Here is a 25,508-nt window from a genome sequence, read left to right as displayed (position 1 = left end):
CCTCCCAAACCACTTTTCCACATGAAGCTTCATTTACCAAATATAATCATACTTAGGTTGAGGAAACTGGTCACTTGAAGAGGATAAACTTGATCTCGGGTTAAAGACCAAAAACCACAAGAAAATAAAGTAATTTCTCCTGCAGACTTGAGTCTATTTATAAGGAAGATGTTTGGATTGAAGTTTTTACTGGTGGTGAATTTTTCGATCTATATACCCAAACTAACACCTCAGCTTAGCCCTCTGTTAAGCTTCTGTTCTCTTATAAAGGGCATTGTGATAAGGCCGCACAACTTCAGTTGCAAAGAAACAAAGGAGTTAAGCATTAGGTTCAGAAAATAATTCTATGAAAGGAAAGAGAAAAAAATAAATTTGACGATGAGCCAGTTTAATGAAGACATTATCATTATAGAGCACTGAAAACACCACCTCAACTGAAAAGAAACTTTGGCACTGAAAACACTTAATAATTTCAATTTAGTAATTGAAAAAAATTGAATTGGCAACAAAGAAAAAGCTGCACTGAAAAATACAACAATCTTATCTTATTTTGTTTTGATTTTGTGTTTTTCAGTGACGATCTTCTTTTTTTCTAAGATAATATAACTACCAATAATAAATCAGATAAATCAATTAAAAAATTTAATGTAATTCATTTTTTTTTTATTGAAAGTTTTTTTTTTTTTTTAACACCTGTGTTTTTATTAAGTCTTCCAATGCCAATGTGTTCTTTTTTCTTTTATGATAAAAATTACTCTGTGGCAATTGCTTACACAATTAAGTCTTTATACTTAAAACTGAACTGGTTTTAAATACTATACTCCTTAATTTGATTTCAAATTAAAATCTTTTCAAAGGTTTCAGACAGAAGGGCTCACATAGAATAACTCACTGAATTAATCTAAAGTAGAAGTAAACAAAAGACAAAATTAATGTTCAAACAGAGAAAGTGTCTTGAAGTTTTTCTTTATGTCTCACTGGAATGCATTTCATACATTTTAGTAGCACAATTTTAAAACTTGTAAAAACAATTGTTTTCTTGACTTTTGACCTTCAAGATTCCCAGAGAGTTATTTTCCTGGAGGCACCCCCCCTCACCACCACCACTTCCCAGGGTTGTTTAGTATATATACAGTAGACTAAGCTCACTGTACAGAGAGAGACTGCTGGGTGGACTGCAGCAGCTGCTGCTGAGTGCAGAAAATGTAAACCAGTCTAAATGTATGGGATTAGAAAGATTCCCTCACCGCATGCCTGTTGAAATATCTACTCAAATAAACACATACTCTCCAGTCTCTCCAATATATATCATTTTTATTTTACGGACAGAAAATTTTACAATTTGAGAATGTAAAACATTCCTCGTCTGGCAAATGAGGAGCCAGAACAGGAAAGAAACGTGTAAAAGAGAAAGTAAAGTGTGGGGTGGGGTGGGGTGGATAGATGGATGCACAGAGGGGAGACGCTGGACCAACATGCTGAGATCTCACTTCTTCTTATGCCTGAGGAGGAAAAGAAAACATGCTGATTAGAGGTGATTTACTCTATTTGAATAATAAAAAACCCAGAAAAAAATATTAAAATTTAAAGCAAACATTTGATTATTAATGATGACCATGTCAAAAAAGAAAATGTTCCATCCCTTATTGTGAATTTAAGCCATTTGACATTTTTGTTGGAACAAAATTTTCTGAATAGATGACAAAAGTGGGACCTGTTACCTTGGCTAACATGAGGATTTCATGTTTGTTTGGTCTTCAGACACTTGGACCATTAATGGGCATTAAGTCAGGAAGCTTTCAGAAAAATCTGAGTTTTCCAGTTATAATAAAAATTTCCACTTGGGATGGATGGGACATATCCCACTCACTTTTCAAAATTCCATTTCATTAACAAACTAAAACAGCGCTAACCATGTCCTCTTAACAGTCTAACCACCAAGAAAAATCTCTGAGTTGATCATAATGTTCAAATGCTTATCTGAGTTGCCTTCAGTTATTACTCACAGCATTTAAACTTTACACGGAGAACTGAGTGATTTACACAATTTTTTTGTCCTGGACTTGGCTTTTAAGCAATATACAAATTGCTCTAGCTTTTTAGTGGAGGTTTTTCAGTGGAGGTTGTTGGGGCTGTATGCAGCTTATCAGGAAGACCGCAGACTACTATTACTACTATTACTCAAAAAAAAAGGCTCCCAATTCCAGGTAAAAAATTTTAAATATTCAATTATTTAATATATAAAAATTCTCCTAAAAAGATACCAATACTGATCATCAATCAAAGATAATGCAGTAAAAGACAGTGCTCTTTGTGGTAAAAATAGAAATAAAAACATTATTTATAGCTTAATATAATAACATTTATGAATTATAATATTTATTAATACGTATTTATTGAGTTAGTGAATTATAATGCAGCAATTTCTTTGGCATGTTGTATACTATAAATAATTTATTGTTTACCAAATGACAAACTTATATTAATGAAGAAAATAATATTTGTTGAATCTGCAGAGTTGATGTGATTGTTGAAAAATATAAGAGCTGAAAACACCACGACTGTGTAGGGGCTTAAGAACCAGAAAACATTTGTGCAAGGGCACTGTGACTGGATATATTTGGACTCTGGGCATCAAACCTGTGACCTTCTAACAATGACTCGGTCACTCTAACCACCCGCTGTGCTGCCTAACCCATAAAGTCAGCCTAACACTGATATCTGCAGTGTTTAATCTGTCACACAGCACTCGAACCTCATAAAGAGATGACATAGTGTGCTCAGAGGCCCTTTTTTGGTCATTGACACCTCATCGGTCTCATCACACACCATAGCAAGTTCCTTCACAGGAGGCAGGCTGCAGCCAATCCAACACAAACTTGATAAGCAGCCAGGAATCATTAAGCACCCAGCTTCATTGGTGAGTGCAGTGAGAAGGTTTGCCTTGTGAGCTGGTGTTTTGAGATGGCAGAGGCGTTTACATTCCTTAGTCAGTGAAGGGTGAAACTGGGTTAGGCTTAGAACCAGCAGGACAGACTTGCATTATGTGTTATCACGTAGAATTACTTCCTAAGAAAAATGTCTGACAGCTATATGGGAGTGTCTTCAAGCCAGAACAGTATTTGGAGATCAGTGACACACCATACACACTCTGATTGGTTTCATTTGCTTATTGTGAAGCTCATGCTGTTGTAAAACTCTGGCTCTGCAAGTCTCAGCTTTAATGTATGACTGAAGTAATGAATAAATGGAAAATTAAGTCAGATTCAGGTTAACCTATATCAGCTGACATTTGACTGGGATGGAAAACTGTCTCTGAACCACCAAATTTTAAAAACAAAACGTTATATGTAACTGTGCTAAAAAGCTTTAAAGACCTTCAGTTAAGATCAAATGATTTCAAACTAAAAATGTAAGACATTTTGGATCTTTTTTTAAGATTATCCAAACACAGTGATGCAACAGGTGGGACAGACAAATGTGGAAAAACAAAACCAGTGTGGTTAACATCAGCCGACACTTCTTGTTGCTTAAGTTATGAATGAATAACAAGGCTTGGGAATGGTTTCTGTGAACATACCTTCACTGTGAGAACATTTCTACTCGTCAATGTACTCGAAAGGCTCAGGGGGCTCTGGCTCCTGCTCTTCCTCTTCGATTTTGGGGCCGTGAGCCGAGACGGGCTCCACCAGCTCCTCCTCCTCCTCACTGGTGTCTTTCATGATGATGATCCCGCCTGTATGGAGCTGGTGACAAAAGTACCAATCAGCATCGAGCAAAAGGACCAGATAGGCTGATATATAATTTTGATATTTATGTTTAAAGTATCCTCGCTCAAAGTCAGAAGTAATTGTTTACATCTCACTTTTCACTGTTGGTAAGTTATTTCATGGTTATGTAATAGCTGGAAAGAAATTTAACTCAGCCTTTTACAGTTTGCTGTGCTACAGTCTGGCTAAATTACAATGACTAAGCAGAAAGCAGGTGATGCAGCACACAAAAAGGTAAAGTGGAGAAATTTGTCACAGCCGTAAGAATTTCCTCTTAAAGTATTAACATTGTTTAAAACCCTGGCCCAGACTAATCTTCAACGAGGCACAGAACCAAAATGAGCTATAAACTACTGTAACAAGAAATGTAACGATGCATAATCCACAGTATATACAATATTTCAATTTAATATAATAGTACAACCATAAAGCAGGTAAACAAATGTGGACAAATGAAAAATACTGACAAAAAAAGGATTTGGGAGGATTACTTCATTCAAAAGTAAAGGTCATAAATATGTGTACTGAGTGGTTTTGAGGGCAGTTTGTTCTGAATGAAACTCTAAAGTGGAGTATAAAAATAACAATTTGTGAAGTCTTTCAGCTCCAATGAAGAATCAAAGACAGGAAACTTTATATTAATTGAAGTTGATTCACATAATAGGCTTTCAATAAACCTCTTGACATTGACCAGATTTCAAGATAAGTCTGTAAAACCTCTTCACTTCCTAAATCCGTCTTTGAGTGTAAAAACAAAGCCTTAAAAGGAGTACGGCATTACAAAACTTTAGTCAAGCAAAGATACCATTTTGGCACTTGATACAAAAGTCGCACAATGTAATACTCTGAGCAAAGCTTACTGGACACAAAATCAAACAGTACTTCCTTTTTACAGGACTGGGGTGAGTGCTCATTGGGTGACTGCACGTCGTTCTGCCATTTACTACGGAAAACTGTTAACATTTACAGCAGGACGGCAGTGGTCTGGTTTATAGGCCTGAGGACAGCGGAGTTTCTAGACTTGTAGATACTTGGCAGAGGCCAAAACCAACCAACAGGCTTGATCGTGATCTGAATGATTAATTTTAAAAGGGATAACGCCTCTCAGAGATAATTTTACATTGTTAAATATCATTAAACTCATGTTAAGTACATTCTGGTTGTTATTGTGTCTAAATGTTTTAATTCAGGTGCCTCCCCTAGAATTCTCAGATATAATGGTGCTATGCATAATAATAAAAAAGGTGGTAGAGAAGTAGTAAAAAGTAGAATAAGTACATTTAACACCTTATTTGGGAAAGCCATGGTATTGTACTTTAATTAAATTCTGAGATGATTTCTCCATAGATGATTGCTGTAAGTCATTGTTACATGCTGATTCTTTTGAGAAGCATTTTCTCTTTGATGCAGAAAGTTTGGCATTGTCAAAATTTGACATTTACTGTTGACATATTAGAAGTCGGTTTTATAATATAAGGTATATTATAAAACCAAGTTAGTGGACCTAGATATTAACAAGACAAAAAAATGCCAAGTTCTTTAAAAATTCAAAAGCTAAATGACAATTAAATCTATCTGCTGGTTGATGTCTTTTAGTACTTATTCTTTATGAGCAGGTTAATTTACACATACAAGTTCTTTAAAGAGCAACTCCAAAAGTCTTTAGTCTAGATCACGTGAACCAAACTACAGGTATGAAATCGTCCTTTCTGGGGCCTTTTTCAAAATTAAATTAGAAATAACGTCTTTGTTCAACTAAAAGTTATTCTGATAAGGTGTTTAAATGTTCTAAGATAGCCATTTAAGTCAAATCGACAAGCTCTTGGTGGTGACACGTTATTTCATTAACTTTTTATTCGAACAACGTTTAAAAACCATTACTGTCTCATTTGAAGCACTCTTGGTGAGAGACTTTTTCTAAGGCCACTTAAATAATTTTTAGCTGGGAACACAAACACATTGGCAAACAAAGAGTGCTGTTACCGGTTTGAAGGGCTGGTATCGGCAGGTCTCTGGCATGTTGAGGACTTTGAGCTGAGCTGGCATCACTCTGGCCGGATTTTCCAGGAGCTGGAAGTTTGGTTCTGCTTCTTTCTTCTTCTCTTTTTCCTTCTCTTCATCCTTCTTCTCCTTCTCCTTCTCACCCTCCAGGACCTCCTGTGGCAGAAAATCAGCATTCTGCATCAGGGCTACAGTGCTTACTTGTACTGTTCTTGTCCCTGTTGACTCTGCAGCTGTATTGCCCATTTCTGTGGTTTATATATACATTTTATTTTTTACATTTCTCTCTTTTAAAATATTTTATAATTTGTATATATTTGTGTACAAAATACCCAAATCAATTTCATTGACGAGTATAAATCCACCATACTTACACCACAATGAGAATCTATTTTTCTAGTATAAATTTGACATTATTTGCAGGAGTTATGAGCAATAAATTCTGGTTCATGTTGTGATTCAGTCTTTTCCTGCGCCCTGGTGCCCTTGATGGCCGGTGATTTGTTGGATTATCAGGTCAACACTGGAAACCCATAAACAAGACAATGAAGGAGATGAAATGCCACGGGAGGTAGTGATAAAAAAAAAAATAAAAAAAAAGTTTTGTATTTCAAGACCAAACTACATCATCTCCTGCAGATGTTGTGAGACAATGACACTGTCTTTTCTCCTCTGACTGACATTTTAAGGCTTCAGACTGGACAGTAAGTGTACTGATTAAATCTGTGTTTCAACAGGTCTGTCTGGCCTTTTATTATTCTCACTACCACCAGCCGTGTGTTACTAGATCACTTATTTTATTAGAATATTCTGATCCTCAGACGAGTACATGTCATATGTTGTTATAAATTGTGTACATACATTTTTTTTATTTTATTTAAAATGAATGTACAATATTCATTTTAATACTGTGTATACCACATACGATCGGTATCCTACATTTTTCTTTCTCTTTCCATCTCGACCATTGTATTGAATATATTTTAGTGTTGATAAAGCGAGTGTAGAAATAAGAGAAGAAACAAGAGAGAAATGTAGAAATGACAGTCAGCTTTATAAAACCATCCAGAAAAATAACAACCAGTGAATTGTGAACTGTTTGACCCAAGTTTGAAAAGGCAGCTGAAGGAGAGGCTAACGCTCAATGAGTTAAGCCAAATAAAATCAAAAGCCTGAGATGTGAGCACGCTGGACATTTCCAGGATTGTCTCTCAGCACCAGAGCTGAGATGTAGCGTGGCAGAGTAGATCAAACAGGCTGCTAACGCCCAGAGAAAATCCCAATGAAAGTAACACTGGCTCTGGACTGACAGAGTCTGTCGTAACACTGGGCGTAGGGGAGTGAAAAGATTAAGACAGACTTTGAGAAAAGAAATAAAGATAGGTGTATGTATGGTGTCGAAGAGCAAAAAAAGACTGTAAAAAGTGCATGTCATTTACCTACGATACCCCATTAGGTATTCAGATAGTTGTGATTTTATCTGAACCAGAAGAATGATTTTTTGCACTCAAGACAAGGTATGTGGTGAGAAAATAATGCTGTGGCACACAACGCTTAAATAAAAAACACCACCTTTAGACACAAACAAACAAAATAAAATTAATGACTTTGAATATTACTAACAATGGACAGTGTTCAGATCAGGACTCTTATCAAACATATACAGTTTGTGGAAGTTTGGACAGTATGTGCTGGAGTTATGAAAATGTCATAAAATGGAATGAGAGAAAACAAATAAAGAAATAAAATAGGATCATTAGTACTGAGAGAGAAGAGGGTTTTTGAGTGTTGGGCATTTTCACTCACCACTTCCATCTTCTCCTCCTCCTTTTCTTTCTTTTCCTTCTCCTTCTTCTTGGCTTTGGCTGTGATGGAGAGAACAGCAGTGGATACCTGCCATGCAGAGAGAGTGTGGAGACATTTCCACAATGTAAGACAATATCATAGACACTCAGAGCTTCTACAAACATGGCTTAAAATGTACAAAACTAGTCAACCACAAAATAAACGCTGCTTGGTCTTTCATTACTTTCTTCAAGAGCATCTACGATTGTGAAATGAAGCTGAGAAAAATAGGCCAGAGATGCTAAAATAATAAACATAATGGGCAAGAAAATGATGAGTCTGACAGGAAGGGTTTGAAATTATTCACAAATCAATATGAGGCAAGATCAACTTTCCTCAACTAATAATTTCAGTAAAAGGAAAGCAAAACAAGCTGATCTGTTGTGGCGCCTCAGTTCTCACCTTCTCCTTCTCTTTCTCCTTGGGAACCTCCAGGGCTGGTGGGTAGGCGAAGGTGGAGGGTTTACAGTTGGAGCGGTACTGCACCTTGGGCATCTGAACAGGAAGACAAAAAGATGGTCACACTGTCCTATGCACTTTAGGGGGGATGGACCTCTAACATCCTTTCAGGGAGTGAACTGATATAACTTCTGTGGCGATTTTTAGCCACACTTCCATCCCTGGTGCAGCTTTGGGGTTGGAAGTGTTGGTTGGTCTAACACTTTTGTCAAAAGTGAAATCTCTCTGAAGCTATTGGATGGATTGCCATGAAAACTTGTTCAGACATACACAGTTTGTTCACCAGAGAATAAATTCTGAAGACAGGGTAATCCCCTGATTTTTAGTCTCGTAGCCACATGAGATTGACGTGTTGTTTGAAGGGAAATGTTTAAACTAGCATGGTGAATGTGATAAAAAATTATTCCTGCTAAACATCAACATGTACAGCTGAAACTAAGGACCATTTTCATTATCAATGAATCTGCTGATTATTTATTTTATTAAGTGAAAATTGTCCATCACAAAGGTGACCTCTTTAAAAATGTTCAGCGTGATAGCACAGATGACAGAGAAAAGCAACAAGTCTTCACAATGGAGAAGCTGAAATTGGTAAATGTTTGTCATTTTTGATTGAAAAATGATTAACTGATTTAAAAATAGTTGCTGATTATTCATCTATTGATTGATTTGACCGATTAATAGACTAATCCTTTCAGCTGTAATTTTACACATTGTTATTGTAAGTATGTTTATCATGCTAATTTTGAAGGGTTAGCCTTGGGGAGTTTTCTTGTAAACGACAAACAAACAATAAAAAAAGATATGTTTACTTTCAGTGTTACTCCTCAAAACACACCATGTGCATCCTTGAGATATAACATGAAGAATGCATTTCCTTCCTAATGAAACATTTGCAAAAATTTTTAAAGAATTTTAAATCATTTCCATCCCTGATTACTTGCTAACAAGGCGGGGACTGTAGAAAAACTGCTCCGTAGTGATACTGGAGGTCAAAATCTCCATGGGGAATCTTAAGCTAAGACAGACTAAGACAGATCTAATGATCAGTGCTGTCTGGAAACAATCATGTAAATAAACCTTAGTGTCCATTTAGAGGCTAAATGGTCCTTGAGGTGAGACTGTTTTGTCAAGTACCGTTTCCATTGTCAAGAATGAACTCTCAAACTCAACCAGAAAGACTTGTTTGTCTTTTTTTGTAACCTTAACACAACTTTACTAAACACTGAAATAAACACAGAGCTGAGGTATGGCCTCCTCTCCTAGCTAGCTTAATTAACTTCCTTGTTCCGTGTTATTTTCCATAGTTTAAATGACGATGCAGCACAATAGGAAACACACATTTACTGGAGATGAGGATATGTGCAGAATCATATTTCAGCTTTACAAAAAGTCTGATGAGAGAAATTCTCAAAGAGAAAACCCACTGAGTTATAGACAGTAGTGGGACACAGGCAAGCTGGGAAAGGGGGTAGGACCTCAGCTCTAGAGTCGAACTGAATACTAAAGTTAAATGTGAATTGAAAAAAGCACAATAATAGACAGTAGTTCTCTTTCATTTTTGTATTTTGTAGCAGAAAATGTCACATCAAAACCTGCTCTAAAATTTGGCATGTCATATTTCAGTGCTGATTTGATCTTATTTTTGCTTATTCTGGTCACACAGTCTATTTTTGTTACATTACAAAGGACCAGTAAAACTGTATGCTTCTTTCATATCCATTCAGTATTGGCTGAGCTAATGTTTTCTGTTCTCTAGTACCATCTATCCAAAAGGTTTTTGCTTTTTTTTCCTCTTTACACAAGAGTTTTACCTGCCTACATAAGTCTGCTGTGACCATCAGAACAGGAATGAAACAATGAGACAGTGATAATTATTTTGTCTTGTCATGGAATGGAATGTGTCTTGTCTAGACAAGACTTGGCACTTCTTGCTCCTGTAGTTTGTGAGAAATTGAATTAATTAAAATAAATTTAATTTAATGGTGAATTAAGTGTTAAAGGAAAGGTTGGAGAAGGAGATACCCTGGCTTTGTTTAGTTGGGTTTTTTAAATTATATTTACATTTTAACTGTTTAACCAGCTAGGCAAAAGAGTTACAATGCTTTTCTTCTAATAGCTGCAACCTTATGTACAAATGAAAAAGGGCTTTGTCAACTTTACCTAGACAAACATGAAAGAAGATCTCCAGCCACAGCAATACCAGATGCCTTCTGTTTAGTGTGAGCCTTCAAATTATAACAGTTCACTGAAACTAAGTGATTTAAACTGTCTCTGAGGTCTAACAGAGAAGCAGTGCAGCACCATGTGTGACCAGGGGGACGTCTTATTTTATATTCCCTCATAACTCAGCTGTTTCACTGCATTACGGAGGCTGAATAGCAGCAAAGGGATTTTGCTTGTATAGCAAGGGTCTGGAGGCTAAGGTACATGTTTTTTGCCAAAAAAGAACAATTGGTAAATGGCAAAGATGTTCTTTGTAAGGTAGTGACAGTTAAAGTCTGTGAAGGCTCGTCCTGTGTAGTTAAACAGGTGCTGACGAGCCTTGGCAGGATGCAGCACAAGGTCTGTTAAAACCTGTTGCAACCCCACCCCCTACTTTCCTTCTGCACACTATCTCTGGTGTATTTATGTTGGGCTTTACACCAAGTATATTCTTCAGTGCCTTGTTAAATTAGGGATGCACAATACACAAAAAGGTGTGCATGTGTCCGTGATGATGGGTGCTGCTGATTCGGGTAGTAATGAAGAGATAATGCCCAGCTTATGCCAGTTTAAGACCCTAATATGTCACACTGATCCCTTGGCATGAGTGTGCGAGTGGCGGGGGGCCAGAACAGGCCCACAGTCAGGACGGCCTCATTATGGATAGGCTGCTGGTGACTGTTGTTATCAAGACAAGAAGCTAAATATTTTCTGCAACAAAGGCAGGTGCCAAATACAAATTCAGTAGCCAAATTTAGCAGCCATATTTTTACCCCTCAGGTCAACTGTAGTTATGTAGTTTACACGGTACAAATGCATATTATTATGTATCAACTGCTGCTATCTGACAAATCTACAGTACATGCAGGATAATCTGCTCCACCCTGTGCCATTACTGAAAATAAAGCACAATGTAGAGGCTTGCCTCTGTTGAGAGCTTGTCATAAACTTTCCTTACATAACATGTTTACTGTAGTTTCTACAGACATTCATTTTAGCTTGATATTTTGAAGCTCTGAGAATGAAAATTATCTCGTGTTAGAAAACAAAGGTGAGGTTTTATGGTTGCTTTTACACACACATACAGACATTCCTTCTGACAAATCTATCACAACAAATCTAGACGCTTCAGTACCTTGAGGTCCTTGTTGAGGCCGATTATAGCAGTTGGTGTAAAGGCCAATGACAGGAAGTGGGAGAGCGGGAACCAGAACCAGAACTGGGTGAAGACCAGCAGACCGACCACTGATGGCATGTGAGTGTGACCTGTCCTGGACTGCAGAGAGATGGTCACGTTACGTCCACCTGGACAACAGAAAGCATGAAGGTTAGAGAGGGTTTGACAGCTATATGATGGTCAATTGCCACATGAAACTCTACAACGGCCCTACATTCATACGGTCATACTTCTTACATCCCAGGAAGACATTCTTATCCGTCAGTCCATAAATAAAATGGCTATCCAATACTAGAGTTGCTTGTACAATTTCTTTTTTTAAACTAAGATGAAACAACTATGTAGTTCTGAGCCACAACTTCAGTGAACATGAAGCTAATTTTCACTTCACTTTATCTGCACAAATTGTGTCATACACTTGTGTTGTGATATTTGCACTTTTTTGCTGAAACATTTTAAGAAGCTTTGTACTTGTTTCAATGCGCACCACTTGTCTGCTACCATCTTTCCATTGACTTGGTAAACAACCACATGTTCTCTACAATTCCAATAACTGCAACAGAAGATTAACAATTTAATCTTTGTCAACCAGTCGAGGCGGACGGCCACCCACCCTGAGTCTGGTTCTGTCAGAAGTTTTATCCTGTTAAAAGGGAGTTTTTCCTCTCTACTGCCAGCAAGTGCTTGCTCATTGTGGGAACTGTTGGCTTTCTCTCTATCATATTGTAAGGCCTTGTGATAATGTATGCTATGATTTGGTGCTATACAATTAAAATTGAATTAAATTTAATTGAACTTAAGCCTATACACAAAATGATCCACAATGCTGGTGCCAAACTAAGAGGGTGATCAAAATGGATTAAACACATTGCAAGATATGTATGAGCCTTAGTGGTGATCAGTTAAATCTTTAAATTCTAAAATTTGCGAGCACCCAGTTTAGAGAAGCTGTGCAGTAGTGTTACCTTTTTGACACAACAGACTTGCTGCTGCATTATGTACCAACAACTGATGAGAGAATTTTGACAAATTGCAGGGTTTTGTACAAAATGTGAATGAGGTCAGGGTTGAAAAGGAGCATGCATACTCAGCAAACCTCAAGCAAGCTGTACGTATCCCTGATATACAAAAGTTAAAACATACTGCTCAGATGTCGACAGTTTCATCATAGGGGCAAAATGTACTCAATTTTTACTTTTTAGTTTGGTCACATGTGAACTGTGGGTGAAATCATTGCTAGGGTTTACACAATGAGTCCCAGTGGAAATCAGCATCTAAAAAAATGTAATGGTTAAAACAGCTTTTTCTTTGATGTGACAATCATTACTGACATGAACTGTTTGCAACTTGGCACAAGAATTGTGCGATGAGGAATTTGGAGCTTAATCACAGTGTAGACCAGGATGGTCACCACCCTGTTAAGGTTGTCTTTTGGCTTCAACTTGTCTGATATATTGATCCCAAGACAGGAGTTAAATTACAGACACACGCTGGCAAGCCAATTAAACCCAGGAATGCATTGTCTACAACATCCTGCATTTTTAAATTTAAAAAATAGGATCTATTCGTTATCACTAGATTGGAGTTACACAGGAGATTCATAATTTATCTAGATCACAAGAGGTGTGTCAGCTGTCCCAAAAATAACAGATGCCTTTCACAGCTGCGGTGAAGGAGTTACAGACTATATAGCACTCCCGTTCAGCTTGATATTTAACAAAAAGTCTTTTTCCCCCAAAAAAGGTAAATCTAATTTTCAGTCATGTTTATTTAGACTTTGGACCAAGGTCAGAGAGGAAGTCTTGTGGTTGGAACTAAGCATAGAACTAAGACCTAAGCATACTTTATTAGGTATTTATTTACATTTATTAGGTACACCTCACTGAGATGAATGCAGTCAAAAAATAGTCCTGCAATAAAAGCTACCATGAAGGTCATAATGTTCGGTTTTGTTGAAACTTTTAAAAGAGGCATTCTTTCAACTGTACGGTCATTCTTAAGACTGCAGTTTGTGGTATTAAATTATGGTATATTTAGAAGTGTTTCAAGTGTTATGCATACTCCATTGATATCAATGCGAGTAAACTAAATTAACTAAATTTGTTAAAGGTGTACCTGATGGTTTGTTTCACATGAAGAACACATGTAGTTTGCAAAGTCTCTTATCATTATGTCTTATCATTCCAGAGAAATAAAAGGCATCCTTTGGGATTACTGCAACAGTGTTTCCAGATGCAGATGTTAGATTAGGATTTGATTAATAAATTTACCAACGAACTAAAAAAACAAAAATTTCTTGGGGTTTCTGTACAATAGTTAACTTCTTACCGTGGCCGTGACTCATGGTGGAAGTGTGTGCTCTACCAAATAAGAACTTGGGTCAATTAACGTCTGACAGTGGAGCAGACTAAAAAGACAGTGATAAACAGGGGTCAAGGGCCCCTTGAAGCAGTACAAAAGAGTAACACACACCTCCGTTGGTTTTCTGGGACAAACAGAAGGGAGGAACCGCAAAAGGGAAGACAGAGGGAGGAGGAGGAAGAGAAGATAGCATCTATGGCCAATCTGTCATTTCTAGGGGGATAAAAGGAAACGTTCCTTTAAAAAGGGCTAGGTGACTAGGGAGTAGTCGTTCTGACTAAAAATGAAATCAGCCTAAACAATACCAGTTTCATCATCTGCCATTGTCTTGCTTTGCACCCACTCTTTTCTGAGGTCACCGAGATGATTTAATAATGGGGCCTTATCTCAACATCTGAGGCAGTGTTGAAACCATTCCAGCCAGACAAACTGAATGTTGGCCAAAATGAGTCATGAGGTCTGCTCGCTGGACTACAACTGGGCGCTTAAGAGTCTCTTAAAAACTTGAGAAGAGGTTGAGAGCACTTGACTTGCAGGTTCCCCCCACCCACTGTTTTTGCCAACTCTTATTTTGGTGGAGCAATTTTCATTCCAAGGAGTTGGTGAGGGAGGCACAGGGATAGCAGTGATTCCTCAAAGCGGTAATGGGACAACATCAGCAACTGGCCTACTTGTTGTTTTAGTTTCAAAAGATGAAACAATGGGACATGTTTTACTAAATGGATGAGAGAAAAAAACTCTAATTAAAGCTAATTAATGGACTGTATCAATCAGTGAGGGAAAATCTATAAAATCTATAAAAGGGGGATGGACATGCAATGGTGAGAGAGAGATTGATACAGAGAGTGTGAGAGAATGAGCAGTGCCTGACATTTCCTTGGTAATGAGCACCAGAGATCATGAAACTGCTCTCTAATGGCTTCCGCCCATCAAATTAAATACAATTACCTTTGCACCTCAAATGCTCCTAACTCCCTACAAGAACCAGAATACTAAAACATTCACACTGCATGAGCTTGAGCATGTCTGACATTGAAAACCAGAGTGTTGAGTTTCCTGCTCAAATGTAATTATTAAGCTGTAAGCTACACACTGAGCTGAAGTTTGGCTTTGAGAGCAGGAGGGAGAGCTGGGAGTGCACCTACAGCCTGAAAAAATGACACAGGTGGTAAAGGCTTGTCTGGATGGTCTCACACAGAGTTATCTTGGCATGTTGGCCTGAGTTTATTGCAGTTAATGTGCCTGATGTGATATATGATTGATGTCCTGTCTGTCATGAAGACGGCTAATCTGCTCAGAACCAAATCATCATCAAATAGTGCTGCAGGAGGGGCGGAGTTATTCAAGAGGCAATTTCATGAGTGCTGAAAAACAGTGATGAGTCACAACATTGCAAAAACAAATACACTGCACTTACCCCTTCAAGTTGTAGTGCAAATACTTGAGATTGTTATTTGAGAAGCCTATCAGGTCCTAGAACTACCACAAGGTTGCAACACCTGATAGTGTATTTAGACAGAAGTGTGTAAATAGAGCTGGTTTCTTTCTGGCTTAGCACACAGGGTCTTATGTTGGTGCTAGAAAATGGGTTTCTGCTTCTGCCCGCATTGAAGGTTTGTGTACACATGAGAATATGGGTGTGCTCTCTGTGTATGTGAGTGTGCAGCGCTCCATGTGATGATGTGCAGCTCTCTGGGACCCCACACACACACACAAACGTGTGCTTGTGTCCACAAACACCCGCACAGACACACAAACACAGAGACTATCAGACAAACAGTAATCACCAGGGGGAGACCAACAGGCCATATGGGCTGAGAGCTGAGCAGAGCTGAGGTAGGACCGCCAGGCACTAATGCACCTTAGCATGATCTGTTCCAGAGACACAGTGCACGGGTGGGCAGCCAAAGAAGGTTACGCTGTATTTGCTTGAGCATAAGGAGCTTGCGGACACACACACACACACACACACACACACACACACACACACACACACACACACAACCAGAAAACCCACATTACAGTTAGGGCAGTTCACTTGATTTACTGTGTAATTAAGAATGTGGGACTTTTGGGATACTCATGATGAGTGAAAGCACAGGGACAGGAAGCAGAACCACATACCATTCTGATCTCTTGGTCAATGACATAAAATGATAGACCCAAGCCTTCTGATGAGATCCAACTAGTGTCTTTCCAGTTATCAGTCCATATTTCTAACTACCAGTCTGTATAAACAGGTAAATGTGTCTTGTTGTTACCGTTCGGCTACTAACCTGCATCGAGGATTCCCTGGGCCAAGATGGCGCCGAACTTGGCCATAACATCATCATGTTTGTCATTGATCACCTTTGCATAAAGCTGCCTGAACTGGTTCACCTAAAAAAATGCAGGGATGGAGAACATGTTGATGAAAAGCCCATAGCTGCTGGTGTGACACTAGTGGCTGACCACAACATTTTATTTGTGTTATGCTACTCTGGATCAACAATAGTTTGCTTTCTTTGAATTCAAGAATTGGAGTACATAATAGGGACTTGAATTTCTCGAAATACATCAATAAAAAATAATATATTTGCTAACTAGCAACATTTCAATCTAAACAAAAAACACTGACTTTAAACCTTGACTCTGGGGAATCCTATGCAACACAGCTCTACCAAGTAAACCTAGCTTTTTAGAGTGAATTTTTTTAATGCAATTAATATTTAAGAATTCCCTCATGCTTTTAAAAACTACAGAAATAGTATATGGTTGGGTTTTTTAAATGTCAAATCAGTCTGTGCCATGTTGTCAGGGGTTTCCAAATAAAAGGGGAAGTTATATGTTTAAATGTGTAATGTAATTTGCACACTAACAGCAGAACATTCACGACACAGCCATGACACCATTGCAACACCCATGACGATGGTGTAGTACCCATGACAACATAACTCAATAGTCTGAGTGACACTTAGTAAACACTGTGCTGGTTCATTGTCAGTCAAATAGACCAATTTACCACCCTCAAACTAGAGATCTAAGACTGTTGTCTACAACTGCTAAACAGAGTTGGAAATTACAAAGACTGGCACTTTGAAATAAACAGTCATGGATGTAATACCTCTTGATGTTCCACAGTTTGAACAAAAAAGTGTCTCTTGCACAATCCTGCATACCGCCTTGAGCTTTAAGGAATGTTGCTTTGCAGATGAGAGTCTTTGAAGATGTTCATGGCATATCTTCTCTATGACAAAGTATGAGGCACTTCAACGGTCAGTGCATAAATTTATGCCTGGACTAGTCACTGGCCGTTCTGTCTTCACAATTCTGATGCTTTCTGCTTTTAGTCAAACCTTTCTTTACCCTCACTCTTTACTCAGGTCTCAGTGGTACTGAGCATCACTCTCAGAGACACTGAGGCAGGCTTGTTTATTTTGCAGATAACCAACACGTCACCAAGACATAAAACAGGGTAGTATTGTTTGTACTCCATACCTTTTTCATAAACTGGGTCACATTCAAAAAGGAAATCCTCTAGTGTTTTATATTTATACACTACATTAAATCTTTGACCAACTCTGTTATCGCTATGATAACTGAGAAGCATGTCAGACAAATCTTCACCAACAAAATACACACATACCTTTGGACATGTGACTTCAGTCTGTTGGATCATGATGAGGGCAGAGGCAATAAGGGCACCCTGTCTCACATAATTTACTGGGTCATTGGTCATGGGCTCCAGCAGATTGATGGCCTCCTGTGGATTGAAAGGCATAACATTAAAAAAAGATCAAAATTTTAATAAAATGAGTTTCCTATGTAGGGGTTTCAAGAAAGGATAAGGCCCAGCTCCTTGAAGGTGGAGTGGATAAAGAAACTGATCTGTCAAGACTCTGCCGTATTCATTTGACATCTTCGCTGAAAATTAGGACCAGCAATGGAGAGCAAAAAGGAGAGCTGTGCACTTGGCTAAAGTTTTCTTATTACAAAATAGACGAGGCAATTTCACTGGCCAAGTGCACATAACTCTTTAAATTTACTTTACTCTAGAATGTACTTCAGACAAAGATCTAGAGTAATTGCAGACCTAATGTGCCACACTAGAAACTATGTCATCTAAAAACCTGCTTGAGGGCGAACAGGCACAGATTATCTAAATATAAAAGAAAGCATTTTATATGAATGGGTCATCAGCTGGAAAAAACCTTTGTGAGATAAATAAGTGAATGATGATCATCCTCTGACTACCAGTGACACAGTGTAGGAAATGGGACGTAGGGCTGTGTTAAGAATGATATATTAATGGCTGAACAGCTTTTAGAAGTTTTAGAACTGGTTGCCTGGCTGAAAACCAGCATTTGGTTGCTAAAAGCTTAAGGCAAAATGGCTCCATATTTTTATGTTGTAATCTTAGAGTGATATTTCAGAGGTGAATGGTTCATTTGTTTTTGTCACTCACAAACACACTGAGGAAGAAATAAGTAATTATAATACTAATTAGTATAACTTTACAACAACAGAATAATGAGCTATGTTAAATCATCTGTAGTCTTGTAGTAGTGGTAGCCACTCCCAACAGAGCAGATCAGTGCAACAGGGGCACTTCTGTTTGGTTAAATACAGGAAAGGGATTATCAACAGAGGCAACCAGACCATGCAAATTAATGACATTAGTGTCATCCATATCTGGTTGCCTGGGACAACAGTAACAACAGTTACGAAAAGCCCTGCCTTCTTCAATTTCCTCCCATGATCGCTGTGAATGAAGAAGTGAGTGAGGACCACCTACTCTTTTCCCTTGTAATTCTGCTCTTTCCTCTGCTCTTGCTGAGCAGTAATGGCTGTAACTCATACCACTAGACTCAGAGGGGGGCGTCAGCTCCACAGAGGAAAGAGAAACAAACTAGGATGATGACAGTGGAGGTAAAATAAACCATGTTTCATCAATGCTCTCGACTCAGCTGGCTGAGAAAGCCTCGTACAGGGATGATAAGTCAGAGTGTAAAGCCAACACCAGTCCACCACATCCTGTTCCTGATAGGTTGTCAGGGGGTTTAATTGAGGGTATTTACTGTCAGGGCCAATCAGCAGAGCAGGTCGACACAAAATGTGGTTGCTTAAGATCCTCTTAATCCATGTACAGTTGTCGACCGTTTTCTACAGACTTTTGCCTCAATGAGAGTTGAGTCTTTTCATAGGTTTCAATTCAGTACTGCTAAAAACTGGCTAGAGGCTTGTGTAAATAAATAGAACCGTGCAGAACATGCTTTACCACCACATAATTTCCATTTCAATACATATTTATAAAACCATATCACATGACAGTGTACTGAAATGGTTCCTGCGAGTCTGTTTGGTGTTTAACATAAAATTTACAATGGTGAAAAATGTTTCCATCTAATTCAGCGAACAAGCTGAACTGTTCAGTGAAAGGCCAAAATCGCTTTCCTGTGCAGTTTTTTTTTTTTTTTTTTACGTATACAACAGATAAGGACCACTTGTCTAGTAAAAATATCCAAAGCCCAAGGTGTAGAAATGATGGCAAAGGAATATGCTCCATCTAAATAGGTGACCCACTTCTCCTGCCACAACATCATTACTCTCACCAAGGACCTAATGTGCTTATGGTCTTATTCCGGAAAAACCAAGCAGTAGAGCTTTGGAGCTGATCAGCTCTGTAGAACGCCTCTGTCTGATCTGGTCCAAAACACTCAATCTAGTGCTCCAAGGCTCAGGGTGCAATGAGCCATAACTCTACTTGGGCTAAGCCACCTGAGACTCATCAACCCACATAGTTAAACAACTCAGCAACTGGCAGCACGCAACACTTCTGTCTTCTTCACTCTCCTTTTCAGACTCCAATGAACCCATACATGATGACAAGATACAGCCTGACGACTGTGAGCCAATTTAGGCCATTTTATCAGCAAATGTTACAAGAACTTTCCACAATTTATAAGTTCCTCTGTGCTGACCCTCTATGCAAATCCTTGCAAATTCCAGTAGATTTAAAGTAAAGTAGGTGCTTTCTTTACTTTGTAATGGTTGAAGCATTAAAAAGGCAAAGGCTTCACCCTAAATGTGCCAGGATTTGAAAATTGATTTGAGGTAGGTCAGCTTCAAAAGCAGTTCATATGCTGTGTCTCAGATCGAATACTTGAGTCAGTACACTCACATGTAGTACATTGTACACACAGTATACTCGCTGGCGTAGTGTGTGAATTTCAACAGGATAGTGCTGTCCCAAATCAAACACTGCCACACTTTAGCACAATGTCGATGTGTTCTCCTTCCGCAGTCGCTGTTTTCACAAGTGTCAAAATACAGCTTGTCCCTCCCATTCCACCACATAGCCAAGATGGCGACTGTGGAGGGTGCGAGTGTGAGTATGGAAGTATGTGAATTGAGACAGCAATAGTCTTGTAGGATCATCTGGGGATAATTACAACCTGTATTTGAGCCACACTCTCACACCCAGTTCATGGTTTCTAGTTTTTGTACAGAATTATTTGTTCTGAATGCATCACTACATCTGACAAGAGAAAAGTAACAATCTTTTCTCAGCCAATTCTGCAGGGGCTAAATAAAGTGAGTCCCCTAACAGAGGAGTTTGTGCAGAATAGGTGATCTTTGCATCAGTGATGCACATATTAAGCCAAAAGACAAAGAAAGCACATAATAAATGAGGACAGCAGGGCCAATACTGCTTTTGTGGATGAAAAAAAAAAGCTATCTAAGCATTTCTGGTACACAGCCTTACACTGATTCCAACAGGAGTATGCTCTTGTGCAGACATGTTATTAAATAAGAACTCATTATTTATAACTTGGAAGAGATTACTAGCAAAACAGGCTTAAGGCTATTTGTGTGGTAATGTGATGCAACGTTTTTTTCCGTACAGCTCACTCTTGTGTATTGTGTCTTTAATGGGAGCTGAAAGATCACAGACATCATAAATTCTCAAATAGTGGCCAGGCCTTTTGAACCTCAACTAACTAGAGAACCACCGCTTTATTAGAAATATGCTTTTATTATAGAAAGGTCACTAATTTTATTTCACCTTTCTTTGTGTGATACCAATGTGAAGCTGCTGGCAAAACTCAGAAGTTCCTGACTTTAATTGTGAGACACTTTAACGTTGAGTTGGAATAAAGGCAGCTGAATACCATGAGAGATAAAGGTAAGGTAAGGTAACCAAGTTAAGTAAAGGGGGGTGGGGGGGGGGGATTAAGGAGGAGGCACTCACCTTGTTGCCTGTCCCAGCGCAGCAGATGCCCAGAGCCATGGCAGCACCACAGCGAACATGAGGGTTGTAGCTCTCTGACAGCAGAGACACCACACTGGGACACTGCTCTGGGGTCCTGAAGAGAGACAGAGAAACATAGAAAAATTGAGGCTTCAGGATTTGAGGAGAGAGGACAAGAGCATGGGCTTCATCTTACCCTGTGATCACTATATAAAACATGAAAAGGGGAAAAAAAGAAGATACAACCAGCACTGATACCTTGGATTAAGATAAAACAGTTAAAAAAAACTTTTCTAACAAAATATTACTGCAATTTGGAGAATAAATGTTTGGAGGATAAATGTAGTTTTTAATTAATCACAACATATGTTTGAATGTGGTACAACACGTGGAGGATGCTTTTATAAATTAAGCTGATTGTGCCCACAATGATGAGGATGTGGGTTGCATGCTTGGGCAGGCTTTGAAATGCCTGGGATTGGTATCAATATGGTGCTAATTTGTACAACATATTAAAACATATAACATATAGAAGTGCCAATAACGAAATACAATAAACACATACATTTTAATTCCACAGCTGCATTCACCCTCAGATCTATAGGCTCACTGTTATTTTTGCTGTATTCAGAAGGTCTACAGGTAATATATGTCCAAATGGAACTGTATGAGACAGAGATAGAAAATGTAATGTTTTTGGGAAAGAACTAGACAAAGTGTAGAGAAAAGAGAGAAAGAGGAAAAGGACAGCGAAAGAGTTGGATATGAAATATGCAGCTTTGATTTTTGTCTCTGAAAAAGTCCTTATGCCTTTTCTCCCAGTGGTGCTGCTGTTGTCGAATAAAGAGAACCGAAATCACACAGCCAAACTATTTCAGCCAAATCTTTGGCTCGAGATATAATTGCATGCATATTTTATACCATATATATATATGTGGATACTTAAGTGAACTTGATGGTGCTAAATGATATTCTTGAGCACAGTGCAAACACAAACACTCAAATTTAAACTGCCCTGTTTTTGCTCTCCAGTCACAATGAGAGACTCTTCAATCAGCAACACTGAAGTTAAGTCCTGTTGTATCAGCTTTGAGTCACTAGGGGAAAAGGCCAAGCACCCATTAGGTGGTGTCCTGATTTCAGAAAAGGATGAATACATCAATCATTTTAGGATAACCCTACTACAATGTGTTGCATTTTATAATTGCTAGAAACTTTTAGCCATGTTGTGGGTTTTTCTGTTAGTCCTATAGAGATATTTCATTTGAAAGCAAAGGAAAAAAACAAGTATGTGGATGACGTAAACTGTTTTTTACCACCAACCTTATCTGACAATTCACTTGTGAAAGCTTGTGCTGATAACACTGACTGGGCCTGACAGACGAGTTGATTGGTGAGATTACTCAGTGCCTTTGAATTTCACAGAAAGGTTTTATCTGCCTCAAACGACCAGAGGAAGTGAATCAACAAACTTGTAATCATATCTAAAATTTGTAGTTTCAGTCAGAAAGCCTGCATCATAGTCCATCTCAAAGATCACCAACAGTTGAATCGCAGTGTGGATCTGGATCCAGATACCATCCTATCTGGATTGAGATGTCTAATGTATAGATTACTGAGAATTATTACATTTTGTTGGTGCGCTTCCATTTAACCAGTGCAGCTCTTCTAGCCTTTTCAGCACGGGTCATATGATGCTTCTACACCAATCATTGTGACTCAAGTCATTCAGTCAGTGAGATACACACACACACAGGTTGAGAGATAACTTTGGAGAAATAAGTGGGGAAAGTGAGGTAGAACAGGGAAAGAAAGAGAAAACGATGTGTTAAAGCTGTTCAGTTGTTAAGATGTGTTGAGATTGTTTATTGTAAAAATGGTTGAGACTGTTGGTTAAGTGTTGGAGTTTGCCATAAAGAAAAATGGAAAATCGAGCTACACTTTATTTCATTTTGTAAAATTAAACACTTCATTATAATTTTTCAAAAGCCCTCTGTTGTGTAGTCACTACTTATTACAGCCGTTATTTACCTTGAAATGCTACAACTAACATTTCTGACCTTTGGCTGAGGAAACTTTGTATAACTTGATCTATTTGAATTGATAACCCCCCCTATCTGGTTTCCTTTGCCATGTTACTAAAATGTCACAATGTACCAAGTGTTCAAACACTTTGCTCCAACTAAAAGTGCTGCCTTTGGTTCTTACAAAGAACTAAAAGCTCATTCATCTAATGAAGGAAAAACAAGAGATGGATAAATCACCTAGCTGCGTTTAGAATAACTGGTTTATGAGCAAAATGAAAGGACTTTTAGAGTGACAGCTTTAGTAAAGACATTAGCTTCTACTTGCTATTTGATTTCACGTAACTGGGCCAGATTACTAAAAACCAAATAAAAAGATAAACATACTACAGAACAAAAATAAATGCAATATTTTAAGAGCTACAGCTACCTTATAGTGACCCATCAATTGTTCATGAAAGAATAGAAGGTGGCCAAGATGTTCACATCTTTCTGTCTACATTCAACTTTAGAGACAGTTGCCTAAATGTAGACAATGTCCAATAAACAGATACTACTAGGATTTAAGTTAACCCTCCACCAGTTCTGAACCAATAAATACCCTCAATAAAGTCCTGAAAATGATGTCCTAATAAGTAAAAACTTTCCTGTGGTTTGTATTTGACTTGTATGTGTCATGTTCTCAAAGCATGGTTTGTTTGGAATTCAAGGCTTGGCTCAACCACTACATGAGGATTTAACTAGATCACAAATGGCAATCATGGCAACATCTAGCCTGCCTTTCAATTTCACCTGCACGGATTGAGTTTATTCTATTATGGTAGTCAGATGATTCCCTTCAATCCATACCTGGATGCTGACAAGATTGTAAGGCCCTCAGAGACAAATTTGTGATTTTGAGCAACATAAATAAATCTGGCTTGACCTGACCAATATGTAGGTTGTGAGTTGAGACTGTGAATTCTCTGATCCCAGCATTTGCAGCAAAAGTACAGCATGCTGTGTATCCATTATAGAAATAAAAATGTATGGCACGGGCCATCAAAAGTTTAAGCACTTTTGATACACTGAGAACTTATGATAAATTTTGAATGCGATAGGGGACTACAGTAGCTTGAGACACAATTGAAAAAACTTCGCTGTGGCTTTTGCAAATAGTTTAAGCTAAAGCCTTTTCAACCTTTTCAAAGTTAAAGATAGGCCAATTACCTTCAACCACCAGCAAAAATGGAAGAAGAAATCAATATCCAGCATTTGTTTCATCCGAAAAAGCAGTGAAGCAATGATGTCTGTATTTCAAGCCACACTTAAATATCCTCTTAATGTGTTATGGCCTTACAAACCTCAGAATGAATTGCAATACTATTGAAAAAAGGAGAGATAAAAAGAGAAAGAATAATAAAAACTGAAATATCTATCAAAGACACTTGTTAAATGTAACAGCAGACAATTAAACTTTCAGCAGTGCGCAGTGATGCGGCTGTACTCAAAGACCATTGTATAAAAGCGCAAAGACTTTATTGGTCATATGCAGTAGGATTAGAAAAATAAATATTTACTTAAAAAGGTCACAAAAATGCAATAGGCTTTTACTCCACTGATTAATTTTTCTCTATGATCATATGTCCATACCTCACATTTATTATGGTGTGAGTGACAGGTTGATAAAGGTTTAACTCCCCCTAAGAAGCAACATACATATTGAAAGGTCAGCGAAAGACGCAGGAATACAGCTTAGCCAAACAAATTACTGATAGGTTTTTCCACGTGAAATGTGATCTTGGCAGTTATTAATGCACTCTAACTGCAAGAGAGCAGATCTGATTAGCTTGCTTCCCGTCTGTTACAACCAGTCAGCCAAATAAATCATGAAAGCACCTGGACAATGTTAATATTAGACAAATTAAGAAGCTGTGTGGCTTTTATACATGCAGTTGACACTTATAAAAAAAAATTAAAAAATCAAGCAATGTATGGCAAATGGGAAAAGGGGAAGAAAAAAGCTGTGAGTAACAACAAATGTGCTGATCATAAAAGGGAAAGGGAACTGATTATATTGTTGAAGTGATAAGCCATTGAGAAAATAGAAATCATTGTATGATTAAAACAATTATCTGCTATGATATATGGTGTTCAAATAATAATAATTTCACAAGAACAAGAACTGCTGATTGTTACAGCAAATAAGGTTGCAAGCTGAGCCAGCAAGATTGGATGTCATTCTTAAAATGTGCCTGCGTGGCAAGTATTTCATGTGATGGCAGAGGTCAGCATACCTTTAGCAGTACACCAAAAGCTGCCGCTGGCATCACAAAAATCAAGAAATTAACAGAAAAATGAGAAAAATCAGTAGATGTTAGATAGGTGACATCAGATCTTTCCTGTAATAATTGTGGGTCAGCTTAGAGTCTGGTTGTTAACACTAGCTGCCTCAA

General features: G+C 38.1%; 1 protein-coding gene across 1 annotated transcript in view; it reads right to left on the bottom strand.

The window, feature by feature from the left end:
• Positions 1-1,418: 1,418 nt before the first annotated feature.
• psmd1 (proteasome 26S subunit, non-ATPase 1) overlaps positions 1,419-25,508 on the bottom strand; it is a 43,266-nt gene continuing 19,176 nt past the window's right edge. Inside the window, exons 17-25 of the mRNA XM_022740654.1 lie at positions 21,050-21,164; positions 17,444-17,560; positions 16,095-16,197; positions 11,416-11,585; positions 8,019-8,111; positions 7,578-7,664; positions 5,754-5,927; positions 3,581-3,746; positions 1,419-1,502 (exon numbers count right to left, since the gene is read on the bottom strand). Coding sequence (XP_022596375.1) covers positions 3,600-3,746; positions 5,754-5,927; positions 7,578-7,664; positions 8,019-8,111; positions 11,416-11,585; positions 16,095-16,197; positions 17,444-17,560; positions 21,050-21,164 — 1,006 coding nt within the window. The 3' untranslated portion in view covers positions 1,419-1,502; positions 3,581-3,599. The remainder of the gene's footprint in view (positions 1,503-3,580; positions 3,747-5,753; positions 5,928-7,577; positions 7,665-8,018; positions 8,112-11,415; positions 11,586-16,094; positions 16,198-17,443; positions 17,561-21,049; positions 21,165-25,508) is intronic.

Source organism: Seriola dumerili, unplaced genomic scaffold (assembly GCF_002260705.1).
Source record: "Seriola dumerili isolate Sdu_G_001 unplaced genomic scaffold, Sdu_1.0 BDQW01000002.1, whole genome shotgun sequence".
Classification (NCBI taxonomy): Eukaryota; Metazoa; Chordata; class Actinopteri; order Carangiformes; family Carangidae; genus Seriola; species Seriola dumerili.
Note: the sequence above shows the minus strand (reverse complement) of the source record. Positions and strands in the feature narration are given on the sequence as shown.